Raw genomic sequence first — 20027 nt, 5'->3', positions numbered from 1 at the left:
ATGTGTCTCAGAGGAAGCAAGTGTTAGCCTTCGATCTTTTTGTGTGGTAGTTATTGTGTGATACGAGAGGCAAATTAGGGAGAAAATGTGGAAAAAATGTCCAAAAAACCCCAAATAGGATAGTTTTTACATTAGAACTCGCATAGGCTTCAATGATTCCATCTAGAAATGTTCATTTCATACCCTGTGATAATGAGTAGGCAAAAAAAAAGATTATGCTTTCCTTTTTCAGGCATTACCTCTCTCAGCAATCTCTTCTCAATTTTCCATGTGCTTTTATTATTGCATTGGTTTCATTTACTCCTTTGCTCTTATTTCATTGGGTTTCATTAGTTTGGTTTATTATCTATGTCACCTGAGTCTTGTTGTTAGTTAATGATACTGTGTACATGTATATATTTCCAGATTATGTTCCTGGTCTTGGCTTGTACTTGTTTCTGGCTTCTTGTTTCATGCTTTTTGTCCATCTACTTCTTATTTCTTTTCTCATTTCTGTATTTCTATTGTATTCTTTTATCAAACTCTTCTTGCACTCGTATCCTGGTATTTCGGGTATACAGTATTTCCTTGTTTCCTGACTATTTCTTTGTTTCTGAGATCCGTTTTCCAGCTTAATTATGTTCTGTCATCTCTAAGACTCTAACCACATTGTCTTTATTAATTAAAAACCCTTAGAGCTTTAAAGTATAAAAGGAAGTATGAAGTGTGAAAAGCTTGAGCTGGAATACATGCTTAACTGAACTTGATTTCAAGAATATCCAAATGTAGATGAACAGTTCCAACCTTGCAATAAAAATCAGGACAAACGTACATAGCTGTTAGAACGACCATAGTTTCTAATCCTCATTCTGTTCCTGTAAAGTCAAAGCCAGAAAATGTATTGCTTTCCAGATCGTGTAACACTGAGGGGCCTATAATATGCCCCCACTGACAACTCTTAGAATCCTTGACTTGCAAGGGGCGTCAAAGCAAAATAGAAACCCGGATGTCGGCCATGTTGGTGGATATACAAATACGGGGTCAAGTGACATTCCATACAAAACATAAGCATTCTTTTAGCTATACCATATCTTTCTGCTGTATATGGTTGTGGTCACAACAGTACTCATGACCATGGAACATTCCAATTTTTTAGAATTCCGTCCGTGATTCGGAAAGAGGGCGAGGAAACTCTGAGGCTTAGTATGGAGAGGAGACGAGCACGGCTGAACAACATCGGTAGGGCTGATCTAACAGAGGATAAAACCAAAACAGCTCATGTTTGCAGTCATCATTTTATCCCAGGTGAGATTCAAAAGCTTTCTCAATAATATAATGGAAGAATTTTATTTCGTGTTGCTAGAATTTTGCTATAAAATAAGCATTCTCTTGTTGTGGTTCACTTGGTCGTTGTTATAATTTTAACACGTGTATTACCATTTCGCTTCTAGGAGCAGCAGCAAAATTGTACTTGAAATAAATTGAAATGTGATTGTTGAGCCATAAAGATAGAGACTTGTGAAAATTTCACACTTCGTCTGTTGTTTACACATAGAATTAAACTAAAGAAGCCCTAACTTACCCTTGCAAGTACAATTGCTTTGTCATTGTTGACTGGTTTAATTAAAAAGGCATTTAGCCATCCAGAGACAAAGAAGTTATCAGTTTCCATGGACTTATAAGCCTTCATTTGAGATTAGTTGACCCATGAAGTCTGCCAAACCAGATAGAACGCAATATCTGGGTACTCGATGGTTGGTAGAAGCGTCTTATCCTCAGAAAAATAAGACTTTTTTTAAATAATATGGGTCAAAACCACACATATCTATCTTCTCTTTGTATCGAATCTTCGCTCAACTGTTTAAATCGTGGTAATACTGAGAAAATTAAGCATTGTTTGCAGACACACTTTCAGCAGCTGCCATCCTAGTTCCTTTGTATATCCACCATCATGGCGGATGCTCACGACGTAGCACATTTTGATCACGTGGTTGCAAGTCACCTATACTACGCTGGCTACAAACATGGCTGCTGAGGACTACAATAACCATCCATCACAAACTCTTTCATATGTTCACCATCATTCTGATTGCACACAGCTGGATTGAAATAGACAAGTATGTGACACTGAGCACATACTTGCAATGAGCTGTTGGAAAATGAACTCTTATATACTGTGTATATTGTCTATTCCAATGACTGTAAAAAACATGGACAGAGTAATGGCTCTAAAAAAGTGGGGAAGCCATGGCCTAATGGTTAGAGAAGCAGCTTTAGGACCAAAAGGTTGCTGGTTTGATTCTCTGGACCAGTAGGATTGGTGGAAGTGCCCAGTATGTCGCTCTGGATGAGAGTGTCTGCTAAATTTCATTAATGTAATGTAAAAAGTGAAGCAGCCACAGGTCTAGCGCCCCTGCTGGCTGGCTACAGTATAATGTGTAGTCCATCACCATGTATTTCAATGACAAAATAGCCTATTTTCCATATCACTTTTCTTGTCGAAACTGTCTTTCCAGCTACAGTGACTAATTCGAATGGTTATTCCCCCCCCCCCCCCCCCCCCCCCGAAATTAGTTTTTAAAACATTATTCTACTCTATCCTAAGAAGACATGGATACACTTGGGAATGAAGTGATTGCATTGGCTGGAAGAGATTGGCTCCAGCACCTGCAGTGCACTCTCTGTTCATAACATGGAGTAGCTGAGTTTGTAGTTGAATTTGTCAGGCATTCTAGTCTGCTATCATATTAATTAGGCATGTAAATATTCACACAATTCATGATTTGATTCGATTCATGATATTGGGTTCATGATTTGATGTTCTCACGATACATTAAAAAAAATTAAACGAAGAAAATTTTATTACCAAAAAAGGCAGCATTTATTTTCCTATTCTTTATCAACTTAAATATTCATCTCATCTCATCTCATTATCTGTAGCCGCTTTATCCTGTTCTACAGGGTCGCAGGCAAGCTGGAGCCTATCCCAGCTGACTACAGGCGAAAGGCGGGGTACACCCTGGACAAGTCGCCAGGTCATCACAGGGCTGACACATAGACACAGACAACCATTCACACTCACATTCACACCTACGGTCAATTTAGGCCAAGTTTACATTAGACCGTATCTGTCTCGTTTTCTTCACGGATGCACTGTCCGTTTACATTAAACCGCCTGGAAACGCCGGGAAACGGGAATCCGCCAGGGTCCACGTATTCAATCCAGATCGTGTCAGCTCCGGTGCTGTGTAAACATTGAGAATACGCGGATACGCTGTGCTGAGCTCTAGCTGGCGTCGTCCTTGGACAACGTCACTGTGACATCCACCTTCCTGATTCGCTGGCGTTGGTCATGTGACTGCTGAAAAACGGCGCGGACTTCCGCCTTGTATCACCTTTCATTAAAGAGTATAAAAGTATGAAAATACTGCAAATACTGATGCAAATACTGCCCATTGTGTAGTTATGATTGTCTTTAGGCTTGCCATCATTCCACTTGCAAGTGGTAAGTGATATGCGCTGGGATCACACACACAGCGGCTCAGTCCCGAATCACAGCTTGTGCACTTCACTCGCGTGCTCTGTGAGCTGCGCAAAGCCGGAGTGCGCACCCTCCAGAGGGCACTCGCTGTTCAGGGCGGAGTGATTTGGAGCGCAGGATGCCTGCGGAGCCAAGCGTATCCGTGTATTGGTGTTGCTGTGTGCACGCAAATCGTGTATTGGTGTTGCTGTGTGCACACTAATCGTTTTAAAAACGTTAATCTGATGATCCGCTGATACGATCTAATGTAAACATGGGCTTAGAGTCACCAGTTAACCTACTCTGCATGTCTTTGGACTGTGGGGGAAACCGGAGCACCCGGAGGAAACCCATGCCGACACGGGGAGAACATGCAAACTCCGCACAGAAAGGCCCTCGCCGGCCAAGGGGAGAACATGCAAACTCCGCACAGAAAGGCCCTCACCGGCCACGGGGCTCGAACCTGGACCTTCTTGCTGTGAGGTGACAGCGCTAACAACTACACCACCGCGCCGCCACACTTAAATATTCCTTTTGTTTATTTAAAAAAACATTAGGGGTCACCACAGCAGATCATCATGATCCACATATTTGATTTGGCATAGGTATAACACTGGATGCCCTTCTTGATGCAACCCTCCCCAATCTATTCGGGCTTGGGGCCAGCACTAAGTATGCACTGGCTTGTGCAACCCCTGTGACTGGGTATTTTTACCGACCGTAATCTGCATGTATTTGAACTATGGAAAGAAACCAGACCACCTGGTGGAAATCTCCACAGACACAGGGAGAACATGCAAACTCCACACAGAAAGGCCTCCGTCAGCCGTGAGGTTTGAACCCAAAACCTTCTTGCTGTGAGGCAACAGTGCTAACCACTGCACTACTATGCTGCCTGATTCAGTTCCTTAACAACCAGCAATAATTATTTATCCACATTTGTAAAAATTGGAGTAAAATATAATAGCCCTTTAATTAAAATATACCCTTTATTAAAAATGAAAAAGTAATAACAAACAGGCCTTTTCTTAATAAAGTTTTATAAACCTTCCCTAGTAACAGAGGACATAAAGGGAACGTTAGAATTTGGTTCTCTAAAGGTTAGGTTATAACCAAACCAAAAACTACCATTTAAAGAACGTTCCCTTTGGTTACAGCAAAAACCAGACAAAGGCTAACGTTCCTTGAACTTTTAGGGAACCACTCATATGAAACGTTAGCCAGTAGTTGCACTGCTACCACCACACAACGTTATGCTTGGCTGTTTTTTGGTTGTTCTGAGAACCAGTGCTGACAGTTTTTGTTTCCTTGATAGTTTACACTAGGCCAGCCTAGTGTGACATTATTCATTAATTTCTCCTGTTCATTTTTATGGTAGGTCTAAATTGGACCAAAGTGCAAATAGAGTAAAATACAAAAAGGTATGATATTTGTTTTAAATTCAGTGAAATGGAGACATACACAAAAGTAGGTCTAACTTACAAAGAGTGCAAAGAGTACCATACAAAGTGAATTATATTGCAAGTTGGCGGCACGGTGGTGTAGTGGTTAGCGCTGTCGCCTCACAGCAAGAAGGTCCTGGGTTCGAGCCCCGGGGCCGGCGAGGGCCTTTCTGTGTGGAGTTTGCATGTTCTCCCCGTGTCCGCGTGGGTTTCCTCCGGGTGCTCCGGTTTCCCCCACAGTCCAAAGACATGCAGGTTAGGTTAACTGGTGACTCTAAATTGACCGTAGGTGTGAATGTGAGTGTGAATGGTTGTCTGTGTCTATGTGTCAGCCCTGTGATGACCTGGCGACTTGTCCAGGGTGTACACCGCCTTTCGCCCATAGTCAGCTGGGATAGGCTCCAGCTTGCCTGCGACCCTGTAGAAGGATAAAGCGGCTAGAGATAATGAGATGAGATATTGCAAGTTGCATTCCAAACGGGGTTCCCCATTCATTGTGTGTGTGGTAGGCAAGAGCCTAATTACCTGATAATGCAAGCCATTGATAGGCTGCTATTAAGATTCCACATATTAAATGGCTGATTAGCTGGCCATTGCATTTTATCTTTTGCAAACTTGTTTAAAGACAACATTATTGGTGCTGGATTTGGTGGACCCCTTGCATTTGTGGCCTTAAGAAACAATATTTCAAATTATATCCCGCAGTACAACAGTTTTTTCCCCCTAATGATTTGGTATGTTCTCTCCTTTTTCTCTTGGCTATGAAAAACTGTGTGCATATCACTGTATTAGTGCAGCCTTCATTCATTGACTACGTTTACATGCACGTCCAAATCGAGCTGCTGTTGGTAATCGAGCAAAGGGTCCCAGCAGGGGTGCCAGAGAAATCCAATCCTACATGCACAAGTGAAATCGGGCTATTGTGCAAGGTGCATTGTGCACCCGAGCCACACGTGGCGCTACACGCCCCATCGTGTTGGTACACTTCCGGTTGTCGTCATGAAGAAGAGCTATAGTGTTGCCAGATACTGCTGACGTTTTCCAGCCCAAAACATGTTCAAATCCGCTAAAATGAACTTAAAACCCCCAATCTGGCAACACTAGCGTGTTCAAGCTGTTAGGCTTGCTCTAACAGACTATGGCTACAAACTGTCTGGCGCAGACCACTGTTTTGTAAGACAACTTATTTTGCACAATAATATTTTTCTAAAGTCCATTTTTTGCTTACAAAATTTTTTTTTTTTTTGCTTACAATTTAACTTATGTCTTAATAAACACAAAAAGTTCAATTGTTTTGTTTTTATTGACATTCTTCAGATGTTGGACATATATATATATATATATATATATATATATATATATATATATATATATATATATACACACACACACAAATACAATGAGTTGTTTATGTACACAATTCACAGCTATGCAACAGCTGTACAGATGTATTTGGTGATACAGTAAGTGAGCTAAATTTTAACAGTGCAAACAATGCCACAAAAAGAAAAGATTCATGCCGTTGTCATGATTCGTTGTCATGCCGACCGAGGCTGTTGTGTTTCCCGCTTGTGGTCTCGTCACTTCCGGAAGTAGCTCGACAACTAGCTCGATAGAGTATACATGCACAATGTAGCTCGGCAGAAATCGCATAAACTAGGTCGTGTAGCTCGATTCCGAGAAATCAAGTTCGGTTCAATTTCAGCCGAATTAAGGTGTATACATGGCATTTTGAACTTCGATTTCAGTCGAGCAACGGCAGAAATTCGATTCTCTCTATGTGCATGTAAACGTAGTGATTGTTTCTCCATTCATTGTTTTTAGAGCACATTAATTGAACCAAAGCTGAAATAGAAAGAGTAAAGTAGGCTACAATAAAATAAGTATATATGTCGCAAGTTGTATTAAGTCAAGCAGACTACAATAAAAAATAAAATGTAGATGTCTCAAGTATTCCAAACTGAGTTTTAAATTCACACAAAAAACTAGACCAAGAGCAATTAAGCTTAGCCTACTTGCTAATGACAGCCATTCAGAGGCACATGAAATGGCTGGGCTATTAAAGCCATTGTGTGTGCATTCTGGCTTTTGGAAATTGGTTCAACCAGTTTTTGTTTTTGTAACTGACAAAGCTGCTACAGCAACACTTTGCGAATTCAATAGATTGCCATATAACTCATGAGTTAACGTACACAACGGCATATTATTGTAGCAGTGGACTGAAATTATTAATCTACAAAATATGCAGTATGCCTTTAAGACTGCCTCGCGTGTGTGTGATGTCACGTCCTGTAATAGCTATGGTTAGAGAGCTCATTGGAAATGAGAGGACAACTGGATGTTTACGTTTTTGCAGAGGTTTTTTTTTTCCCCTGTACACTAAACGAAAAGTCTAATGGCACAGCAATTCAGCATGCATCTATTTGAAAACGTTTCACCTTACGCCTACAGCAAGATCAACTGAAGGTATGTCGATAGTACAGCCGTTTATTTAGCATGTTAGCTACCATGATGCCATCCTTTATGGAAAGAATCAAACTCTGCACTACAGTGAATTGTTATTACTAGAGTAATGCTGTAGTGCAGAACAGAATTACTGCAGTGTTAGTGCAGTAAATGCTATAGTTTGGATAAAAATAAACGGCATACTGCAACGGCTCTGTACTTTAATGCAGAGGGCAATTTCGTGGACAGGAAACACTGCCGTCCTGCCGCAAGAAAAAAATGTATTGTTTTCGCATAAGGGATATCTGCCTCTATATTTACTAGAATAAATGGTTGTTGTTGCAAACTTTATGCGGTAGGCTATATGGGTAGAAAATAGAAATGTATTTTTAGAATGTGGTAGTTTTATATCATGAGAGGGTTCTATGGAAGTCATTTGTTAACATTTTACTATCTAAACGTTTGTATCGCAACGACCGCCCTCAGTTTGAAATGAACATAGACTGCTGATTGGCCACCAGGTTGCCTGACGTGGTGGGGGTGTGGCTGTGAAGACATGGATAATTGGGTTGATCGCAATGAACAGAATCAATTGCTGCTATCTTCGGACGCAGAGAGCACCTTTTGCTTCAACAGCTTCTACTTTGACAACAAAGCTTTGGATTCTACTTGACTACACGACTGGGATTCACTCTTGAAAAGGTAAGATTCATTTTATTGTGGTTAAAGGCTAGTTTATATACACTGTCTCAGGCTGGAGCTTCACTGGATGTGGTGCGCTACGCTTAGTCAAGTTGAGTCAAAATACATGAAGTTGAAAAATAATGGGCTATTTTTAGAATGTTCTCTGTGCTGCCTTTTCTGGTGTAGCTAATTCCATTGATTATAGTTAAGACTTTAATATTATAGTAATAATACTATAATAGCTACTATAAAAGCTAATTCCATTGATTATAGTTAAGTCGTTGACTTAATGCATCCATTGTAGTCCCAGCCGCAGACACAAGTTGCCAACAAGTAATTGCAGAATATTATATATATATATATATATATATATATATATATATATATATATATATATATATATATATATATATATATAATATTCTGCAACAGACCATTCTTTTGTTACACATTTGTTTTGCTTTCCTGCTCAATTGAATGCAATGCTACTGTCATGTTTGTCTCACACATTCTTACCTCATCCCCAGTTTTAATCCTGTGTGTATTTTTGTCAAGTGCAAGTATGGTTGTAAACTGAAACACTGTGCTTAAATTTATGTTGTTGTTGTAATGTTGTATTTAAATTTTCCCCGCTTTTCATTGCAACAGGTACACATTGTTTGCATGGTATTGCATTGCAGCCAATGAGTTCAAAGAGGTTGGCCAGACAGATCTACACATAGGAATGGAAGAGGGCGCGGCGAGAGGTGTTGAATGTGCGAGCACTGGTGCGAGCACTGGTGCGTGCCCAGCTGGATGCAGGAGATGCAGCAAACAGGGCAGAGGAGTCTGCACGAGATGCAGCAAGCAGGGAAGAGCAGGCTGCGCGAGATGCAGCAAGGACAGGCCAGGCTCTGCAAGAAGCAGAGCAACAACATAATGGACCTCAACACATGCCAGAGATACAACTGGCGGAGATTGAAGAACAGCCTGAGTCCATGGCAGAGCCAACAAGTTCGGTCAGCAGCTCGGAGCAGGACAGCAGCAGTCCCTCAACCCGTGTCAGTCCAGCACCCAGCCGTCGGACATTGGAAGAGTCGTACATTGAGGAACAAACATCATCCGACCCAGTTGAGGGTACATTTGCTTTGAATTTTATATTTACTATCTGATTACAAGTTCTTAACCAAGAAAGCAAACACTAACAATTTTCTTTTCAAGAACTTCAGGAATGACCCATGGCGAAGAGGAGGGGGCTTCAGGCATGGCTGCCGTAATAAGGCATAAGTACTTCATACACACTTGTTGATGTTCACACAGGAAAAGTGTATTGGGTATAAAACTAAAATGAATTTCATCTCAATTCTACCTGTAGTCCTGGAGGAACGAAAGAGGCTCCTATTGAGGACGACGGATGACACAAAAAGAAGTAAGTACTATATACACACATTTTCACATATGACAAGTATATTATGTTCAAAAACTAAAATGAATTCTATCACAAATGTACCTAGCCATGGAAGAGCACATGGGGCGAATGACTAGGAGAATGGAGGCTATGGAGAAGAGGATGGAGGCTATGGAAAGGAGGATGGAGGGTATGGAGAGGAAGTCAGAGACATTGGAGGCTGCTGTGGTCTCGAACCCGCCTCAGCCTCCTCTGCAGGAAGATGTGCTGTTGGGCCTATGCAGCACGCTGGAGGAGCTAGACAGGAGTCTGGCTCAACCAGAAAGAAGGAACCAAATGGTAATTAATTGGACATAATTATATATGAAATAAATTGTCATTGGTAATGTATTGATTTGGCTAATGAAAGTAGACCACATAAGCTCTCCAAATTCATTTTCATTGTATACTTATGTTTTTCTTGTTTTTTTTTTTTTTTTTGTAGAAACATTTCCTTGAACGCCTGGGAGGGGCGAATCCGGGGGCAGCCATTCGTCGCATTCTACGCCAGGTGGCTACCAACAATGTCCTGGCGCAGTACAGCCTGAGGGGGAGGAGAGCAAAAAAGCCTTTCCAGAACTTAACCCTTTGCAAAATTATAACGGGTAAGTGTTCATACATTTTTCAAATCAGTGTTATGCCAAGTTTGACTGAGATTTAAATGTGTAACTTTTTTTTTTTTAAACTTCCCTGGCAAGAAGGTAGCTGATATTGAGGAGTGCATTGGGCATGCACTGAAGTTTGCACCACACAGACGGTAAATTAAACTTAAGTCTTTTATCAATCGCTGAATATTCACAATAATTAAATGAAACGTTGGCACTAAGTTGGTGTTAAACGTTTTGTTTCTTATTCTTTTTAGGTCAGCTGGTCCTCAAGATTGAAGACGTACACCAACTTCTATGCACACGCACCAGTTTTTGGCATTTCTAAAATTTTTCTTATTTTTTGCCTTTATTGTATTTTATTAAGAAATAGTTTTCATAATTGTCTATAGTTGTCAGATGTTTTATAATGTATAATAATGTTGCACTGTGTTGCTGATGTCCTTACCAATGTTGTATTCTTGATATTTTTTTCTATTAAACTTTCTAGTCCTGCAACATTTTCCTGGTCATTCATCACTGCTTATATGTTCTGAAGTAAGTAGTTGTCATGCAACCAAAACTTTTACAATGAATTACATACTACAGAAATATGACAACATTATGGTGAGGGAAAGAACATTGGGGGAACACTGAGGGAACCAAACATGTAACCAACGAGGTTACTAGAATGTTGTAGGGGAACCTTGTGGGAACCAACACATAATAAACAAGGTTGGGGGAACATCAGGAGCACGTCTAGGGAACCAAACATGTAACCAACAAGGTTATGGGAACGATATGGAAACGTTGAGGGAACAAACATGACATGAACAAGGATAAAGGAACGGTGTGAGAACAGTGAGGGAACCAAATGGGAACCACATGAGTAACGTTCTGGGAACCAAAATTAAACTTTCCTGCCAACCAAGTGACAACCTAAACAGAACCAAAAATGACTTTCAGGGAACGTAGCCGGAACCAAACTGGAACCAAAGGCTCGTGTTCCAGGAACGTTCTGGGAACCAAAAATTGTTAGTAGGGTTTCTACTCCCTCCATTTACTTCTTTTTTTCTTGAGCTTTCAGCAGACTGTAAAAAGAGAGCCTCGAGTTCTTGTTAAATCTATTTGGACAGTCAATCACACAACAGCTCTTTCAACTTTTACATTATTATTATTATTATTATTATTATTATTATTGTTGTTGGTGTTGATGTTGTCGTCTGTGTTTCTGTGGCATTCGAGCTGTGTTACTTCTACCTCTGGTGAAGTAATATGCATTCCCGCTATTTTCTGTTGCCCTGTGCTCTCTGCACAATGCAATTACAGCTAGGAAAAGCTAAGAGATTATGCAGCCTGATAAGAATCACAATTCATTTTTCTATTTCATTGATTCAAATTGTCATAAATTTGTATTCTGATTTAACATCACACGATATATCATTACATGCCTTTGTCTCTTGTTTAAGTATCACTGTATTCACATCACCTGATTTCAGCCTTTAATATGTTGACCTGGAACCCTGCTTCGCATTTTGGATTGACCTGCCATTGTAAAAATAAAGAAACTTGCAAATGTCACCACCTCCACTGGCTGACAGTTACAAGTAAACCATAAAACAGTTTGTTTGGTGGAGCATTAATCACCTTTCTAAAATGTTCAAGTCAGGAGAATTTTCTCTTTACCTGGTTTTAATTTAGAAAAAAAAACCTGTTCAGTAAGATAATGTTGAAACAACACCACCACCAACAATAACTGATTATTGTTATCATTATTGTTGTTCAAAATTCAAGCATGTCTGGACCAAATCTTTAACTACTACTACTGCTGCTCCTGCTGCTATTACTACTATTTCTACTACTACTACTACTACTACTATTGCTACTACTTCTACTACTACCACCATTATTATTACTACTACTGCTGCTGCTACTACTACTACCACTACTACTACTGCTACTACTACTATTACCATTAATACTATGACACTATGACTACTACTACTACTGCCACCATTATAATTACTACTGCTGCTACTACTACAACTATTGCTACAACTTCTACTACTACTGCTGCTGCTTCTGCTGCTTCTACTACTATTTCTACTACCATTACTACTACTACCACTACTACTACTATAATTACTACTACTACTACTACTACTATAATTACTACTACCACCACCACCACCATGACCATTATTATACTCCTACTACTACTATTACCATTACTAGTACTACTACTACTACTACTACTACTACTGTTACTACAACTACTTCTATTACTCCTACTACTACTTCTACTACTGCTGCTGCTACTACTACTACTACTATTGCTACTACTACGACTACTACTATTACCATTCATCTCATCTTTCATCTCATCTCATTATCTCTAGCCGCTTTATCCTGTTCTACAGGGTCGCAGGAAAGCTGGAGCCTATCCCAGCTGACTACGGGCGAAAGGCGGGGTACACCCTGGACAAGTCGCCAGGTCATCACAGGGCTGACACATACGGTAGACACAGACAACCATTCACACTCACATTCACACCTACAGTCAATTTAGAGTCACCAGTTAACCTAACCTGCATGTCTTTGGACTGTGGGGGAAACCGGAGCACCCGGAGGAAACCCACGCGGACACGGGGAGAACATGCAAACTCTGCACAGAAAGGCCCTCGCCGGCCACAGGGCTCGAACCCAAACCTTCTTGCTGTGAGATGACAGTGCTAACCACTACACCACCGTGCCACCCACTATTACCATTACTACTACTATTACCACCATTATTATTACTACTGCTGCTACTACTACTACTACTACTACTACTACTGCTACTACTACTATTACTACTAGTAGTATTACTGCTACTACTACTATCACTACTACTACTACAACTACTACTATTATTACTACTATTTCCACTACTACTACTGCTGCTGCTGCTACTACTACTACTACTACCACCACCACTATTATTATTACTACTGCTGCTGCTGCTACTACTACTACTACTACGACCATTACCATTACTACTGCGACTATTACTATTACCATTGCTAGTACTACTACTATTACTACAATTTCTCCTCCACCTACTACTACTACTATTGCTACTACTTCTACTACTACTACTACTACTACTATGACTACTACTACTGCTACTACTATTGCTACTACTTCTACTACTACTGCTGCTGCCACTACTACTACTGTTACTATTACTACTTCTATTAACACAATTTCTACTACATTTACTACTATGACTACTACTGCTGCTACTACTTCTACTACTATTGCTGCTGCTGTTGCTACTACAACTACTATTACTACCATTGCTACTGCTAATATTACCATTACTAGTACTACTACCACTATTGCTACTACTTCTATTACTACTACTACTGCTACTACTACTACTACTACTACTATTACCATTACTAGTACTTCTACTATTGCTACTACTTCTACTACGACTACTACTGCTGCTACTACTATTGCTACTACTACTACTACTACTACTACTACTACCATTACTAGTACTACTACCACTATTGTTACTACTTTTACTACTACTATTACTACTGCTACTATTACCATTACTAGTACTTCTACTAATGCTACTACTTCTACTACTACTACTACTGCTGCTGCTGCTACTACTACTACTACTACTACCATTACTACTGTTAATATTACCATTTCTAGTACTACTACCACTATTGCTACTACTTCTACTACTACTATTACTACTGCTACTATTACCATTACTAGTACTACTACCACTATTGCTACTACTTCTATTACTACTACTACTACTACCATTACTACTGCTACTATTACCATTACTAGTCTCATCTCATTATCTCTAGCTGCTTTATCCTTCTACAGGGTCGTAGGCAAGCTGGAGCCTATCCCAGCTGACTACGGGCGAAAGGCGGGCTACACCCTGGACAAGTCGCCAGGTCATCACAGGGCTGGCACATAGACACAGACAACCATTCACACTCACATTCACACCTACGGTCAATTTAGAGTCACCAGTTAACCTAACCTGCATGTCTTTGGACTGTGGGGGAAACCGGAGCACCCGGAGGAAACCCACGCGGACACGGGGAGAACATGCAAACTCCGCACAGAAAGGCCCTCGCCGGCCACGGGGCTCGAAACCGGACCTTCTTGCTGTGAGGCGACAGCGCTAACCACTACACCACCGTGCCGCCCCTTTTACGTAATCGGTTTCAATAAAATTTTTGAGCTCAGTGACCTTATCGGGTTTTGCAGTGTACTACTACTACTACTACTACTACTACTATTACTACTACTGCTAATATTACCATTACTAGTACTACTACCACTATTGCTACTATTTCTACTACTACTATTACTACTGCTACTACTACTACTACTACCATTACTACTGCTACTATTACCATTACTAGTACTACTACCACTATTGCTACTACTACTACTACTACTACTACTATTACTACTGCTACTACTACTACCATTACTACTGCTACTATTACCATTACTAGTACTTCTACTAATGGTACTACTTCTACTACTACTACTGCTGCTGCTGCTGCCACTACTACTACTGTTACTACTACTACCTACTACTACCTACTACTTCTATTAATACAATTTCTACTACTACTACTACTACTACTACTACTACCATGACTACTACTGCTACTACTATTGCTACTACTTCTACTACTACCATTACTACTGCTAATATTACCATTACTAGTACTACTACCACTATTGCTACTACTTCTACTGCTGCTGCTGCTACTACTACTACTGCTACTACTACTACTACCACCATTACTACTGCTAATATTACCATTACTAGTACTACTACCACTATTGCTACTACTTCTATTACTACTACTACCACCATTACTACTGCTAATATTACCATTACTAATACTACTACCACTATTGCTACTACTTCTACTGCTACTACTACTCCTACCATTACTACTGCTACTATTACCATTACTAGTACTTCTACTAATGCTACTACTTCTACTACTACTGCTGCTGCTGCTACTACTACTGTTGCTACTACTACTACTATTACTACAATTTCTACTGCTGCTATTACTACTACTATTACTATTACCATTACTACTACTACTACCACCATTATTATTACTACTGCTGCTACTACTTCTACTACTATTAATACTACTACTATTACTGCTACTACTACTAATAATAATAATAATAATGATGTGGGCACTAGGACCCCACGCAGTGAGGGAATAAAGGCAAGTCCAACAATTTCTGCATTTTTAGAGAGTTAATGTGTATAATGCTTATATATTTTAATTAATTTTTATATTTGTGGGTGTGTCATTAATTAAAAATGTCTCTAAAATGGAAACACACCAACCACTGTATCCCAGGCTTTCGGTTCTCTGATGGTAAAGCAGCTATAGTAAATGAACAGTAGGTGCTGTTTCTGTACTTTTATTTCCATAAAACTAAGTGGAGCATTAGACATTCATCATGCAACACAGCAAGACCACTGGTGTAATATTTGCCATCTCTAGTCATAAAATGCTGTATATCTAGCTGTAGTGCTACAGAAATAAAACTGTGACGTCTGTGCTTGGATCCAAAAGTTGCAAATCTCTGCCAAATGCCATGCTGCCTTTCTGACAGCACCATAATAAATCCTGTCTCAGGCACCCTAACTTCATTATTAGTGTGCCAGTAGAAAAGAGCAAATTTTAGATTTTCAATCATTCATTTTGAAGAAGTGTAAAAAGTTATAGCCGAGAATTTTGTGGCTGTCATTACAAGGAAAGTAAAACATTTAGAGAACTTTTCATATAAATAAACCATGGAGGATGTTCTGGGATTACTTGCAGTTTGATAAAGAACTGTCGAAAGTTCTCCAAGATTTTTGAAACTACCTGCTGATTTGCTAATAAAATTGTACTACAGTGAACCTGAGATAATCAATGCAGTTTCACAAGGAAATACAGTCTGGATTTATTTGTATATATTGATAGCTGCTATTCACAGTAACACTTTAAGATTCTGAAACTTTCAATTAGACAGTATTTCTTACCATGTGCAAAAAATTTGGCATACTAATGTATAGTTCCAAGAGTGCTTATATTTCCTATAAGCGCTCATGGATGTTTCACTGTGTATCACTCTGCTCGTGTGTTCGCCATGTAAAATTCCACTTCCTAGTTTGAAACATAACTGCGATGGTGTTAGTGACATCAGCGAACATGGCAAGCGATACTTTTCAGGAATATAACTTTTAACTTTAAATACAAAGGCTTGTCGGATGATGACGAAAACGAAGAAGGGATGTCAATTTTACCAGCAGCACCTGTACCAATTAATGTGAGCTAACTAGCTAGTTCGCCGGTATGCTATAAAGGGTGTGTGGTTTCTTTGGAACCTATTTCCACTAGCAGAGCAAAAATAAACAGAATATTTGTCCACATTGTGTCTGAAATGTCACTTATACTATATTTAATTTCTTGCTTGCAGAGCTGTTGTCTAAAAGCAATATTGTACTTTATTATTGAAATCACAAAACTTCATTTGTCGTGAAGGAAAATGAGAAAATGTACAAGGATAACTGGTGCCATATACCATGATTTATGACTCCTGTTCCATTTCTACCTCTTGTTGATTATTCAGCATTTCAATCTTATTTCTCATGTCTAGCATCTCCCAGTGTTTTATATTTCATTACAGAACAGAAATAGAAGCTTGGAGTTGACTTGTTACTGGAACATTTTACTTTGGGATTTAATATACTGTAATTGTAGCTTTCTTTTTGCAATAAACTCCGTCATTTGATTCTGACTTGAAATACTACTTCTTATTGTTTTTGGTTTTTTTTTACAACCACAAAGATAATCTGTCCTTTAAATGTGTTCCTATAGAAAGTGGAGTTAAATAGCTAGTTCAGTTCTTCAACATTAAGCATTGAATCTCATACTGATGTAATGACTGTTAAAGGAACAGTTCAACTTTATTCTTTTCAGAGCAATGTCTGGTTATTTAAATACATACAGTATATAGCACTGAAGGTGTGGACTCATTTCTATAAAAGCAGCTCTGGTAATAGTTTTAGCTGTAACTTTAAATAGGCTTAATTTGATAGGTTTAAAAACTTTAAATAATATCATTTATTTTTTTCGTGGTCCGGTTTCCATCAAATCCTGCGCTCTGATTGGCTGGCGAGCAGGTCCGTATCCTACGATACGGACCCCAGTTATGGACCCCGGTTATGGACCTCTGGCGACTCGCTCGTTCACAACAACAATAAACACAGAAGCATTTTTTTGTCAACATTTATCTTTTTTTTTATAAGATTTATTTATAAGATTATCAAAAATCTTATAAATTTGTGCCAGTATTTCTCAGTATAATAGCATTAATTTTACAGCATGGATAGCGATAATGACAGTCTTCACAGTGAAAGTGAGTTTTACTACCCTGAGGAAGAAGAAATAAAAGAAAACATTTTAGGAGAAAGCTAAAAACCTGTAACTGTTGCTAATGCTGAGCAAAAACATGGCTGAATCCTGAATGACTCAATTTTGTATAAATAGGGGACTACATTGGTGGCAAAATGCAGTTTTTTTTCCTGCCATGGAAGCGCACTTGTATACCGAGGAGGAAGCCATTTGCATTACAGCTGTAAATGAGGATTCAAAATGGCGGCTCGCCTCGGTTTTCCCTTTTGGGCGCTCTCGTTTGCTGTTAGAATTTGGTAAAGAAAAAAAAAATATATTATTTACCAGCTTAAGGTCGGTCCGTATGGTGAAATACTGTAACCTCGGCCTTGAATACTGACCTCGGGCCAGAGGGCCTCGGTCAGTACTTTCAAGACCTCGGTCACGGTATTTCACGATACGGACCTCCCAGCTGGTAAATAATACACACACACACACACACATATATATATATATATATATATATATATATATATATATATATATATATATATATATATATATATATATGAAATCGATTAATTGTTTGGATGAATTTGGTACTTTTTGTTTGTGAATGTGTCAATATAATAAAAAGAAAATCACGTTAGCTTGAAGATATGACATTTATCTTCTCGTGTTGAAAAACTCACATTTTTAGACGAAATACATCATGGATCGGCGTGACATTTAACAGTTATTCCACAAAATCGAGTTGTACATGAGCTGATAGCCAATGAGGTGCGTAGCACCGAGTCGTCTATAAGCCATGTACAACGAGATTGAGTGGAATAACTGTTTTATTCTATCCACATTCACTGGATTTTGAGAAACAGAGCATTTTTATTGTTATTTTTTGCAAATTTGATAAATAAAAACTTTATACAAAACATCAGACAAAATAATTTCTGCTTAGAATGTAAACAAACTGACAAAATGACAGTTGCAATTTGTGAAAAATGCTATAATAATAATAATAATTCTTGAAAAATAAAAAAGATATGTTCTTACTATCAAATACTTTTATTCCATATTTTGTTGCTTTTTAAAAATAGTTCTTGGGGTTTTGTTTTCGAGTAGAGTTTTCATTTCATCCTCAGTTGGTTCAGCAGCACGCTCCACCATTTTGTTTTTCTCTACTCACAGTATATGAGCTGATACCCTAGTAGTAGAGTAGCCAATCAGAGTGCATGATTGCTCATATCCAGTGAATGTGGAAAGAATAATTCCTGATATTTTACTCTGATGATGTCACTCCCAGCGTTTTCCCGCTGACTTGACATGCGTTGTCAAAATGACGAACCGGTTCAACGTTAAAATTCTTTTAATTAACTTGTGGGGTTTTTTTTTGTGGATGTGTCACTCCACTTGCATTTTTCCTATGAACTACATCCGGGACATGTATATTTCGCTTCACTCACTCATGAAATATACATTCACCACTCGAAGATAAACTTCATATCTTCGCGCCACCATGCAATATCTTCTATAGATTAGCAGCTTGTTCACATGGATCTTTATGTATCATAGTATTTTTCGAGTATTTACTTGGTAGAGGAATTTTTGTACCTTCTGAGACAGATAGAAGGCAGCAATGCCTAAAGGCCAGAAGCAGCAGAGCATGGAGAAGAAGGCCAGGCCGAGGTGATCCTGCGGGATCATAAGAGGGAAGTTGCTTTCACTTTCCGTGTCAGTGAAGTCATCACTGGAGGAATCCTGGGAAAGAGAGCAAGAGTTATGACTTGACATAGCGGAGATAATATCACAGCCAAGGATGTGCTTAGAACAATCAGGAAGAAAAGGGTGGAATAAAATATTAAAGATATGTTTAAAATGTTTTAATAAATCATAGTTTTATATTAATGTCCTTGTTCTAATATGTTATCGCGGACGAATTTATAAACGCAGATATTCATATAACTTAACAATAAACTGATTTTTTCAGAAGTTGTTATTTAAGAAATATGTACAGTATGCGTTTTATAATGATGCTTTCTCTAGGGAGAAAGTTTATTTTAACCTTTAATGGAGGAGACTAAATTGGGTCCTTTAGGTTTTCCACCATGAGAAAGTCTTCAGGACAGAGGAATTTGCGCTTTCTGATTTCTTGACAATGTGACAAGCTGCTATTTTTCTCTAATTAACTTAAAGAGAGAGAGAGAGCAAGAAAAACAGGCTGGTGAGGGAGCATTTCTTTATAATCGTTCTTTAATTCATTAAAAAAAAAACGAATTAAAGTCAGGCTTCGTCACACTGCCCTGCTGTTGGGTGTTTTATTTGATATGTAGCAAACGTAGATTAAGGGGAGTACTCGATTATCATCATAATTACATAATATCCAAACAGAAAATCTAAACTATTACATTTTTTTCCAATAAAACTATTTAGTTGTCAGTCACTTCCACTGGATATACCCAATACCTAACCTGACATATGGAAAGCCATGGCCTAATGGTTAGA

At 38.9% G+C, this 20027-nt stretch overlaps 1 protein-coding gene and 1 long non-coding RNA gene across 2 annotated transcripts in view; one reads left to right on the top strand and one right to left on the bottom strand.

Moving 5' to 3' along the window:
- tmem91 (transmembrane protein 91) overlaps positions 1 to 20027 on the bottom strand; it is a 39092-nt gene that overhangs the window by 8348 nt on the left and 10717 nt on the right. Inside the window, exon 2 of the mRNA XM_060922858.1 lies at positions 19137 to 19283. Coding sequence (XP_060778841.1) covers positions 19137 to 19283 — 147 coding nt within the window. The remainder of the gene's footprint in view (positions 1 to 19136; positions 19284 to 20027) is intronic.
- Positions 7324 to 8999, top strand: LOC132887388 (uncharacterized). The gene is made up of 3 exons (XR_009654817.1): positions 7324 to 7407; positions 7908 to 8088; positions 8719 to 8999. It is a non-coding gene; the product is annotated as an uncharacterized LOC132887388 (long non-coding RNA).

Source organism: Neoarius graeffei, chromosome 6 (genome assembly GCF_027579695.1).
Source record: "Neoarius graeffei isolate fNeoGra1 chromosome 6, fNeoGra1.pri, whole genome shotgun sequence".
In the NCBI taxonomy this organism is placed as follows: domain Eukaryota; kingdom Metazoa; phylum Chordata; class Actinopteri; order Siluriformes; family Ariidae; genus Neoarius; species Neoarius graeffei.
This window is presented reverse-complemented; position numbering and strand designations above follow the sequence as displayed.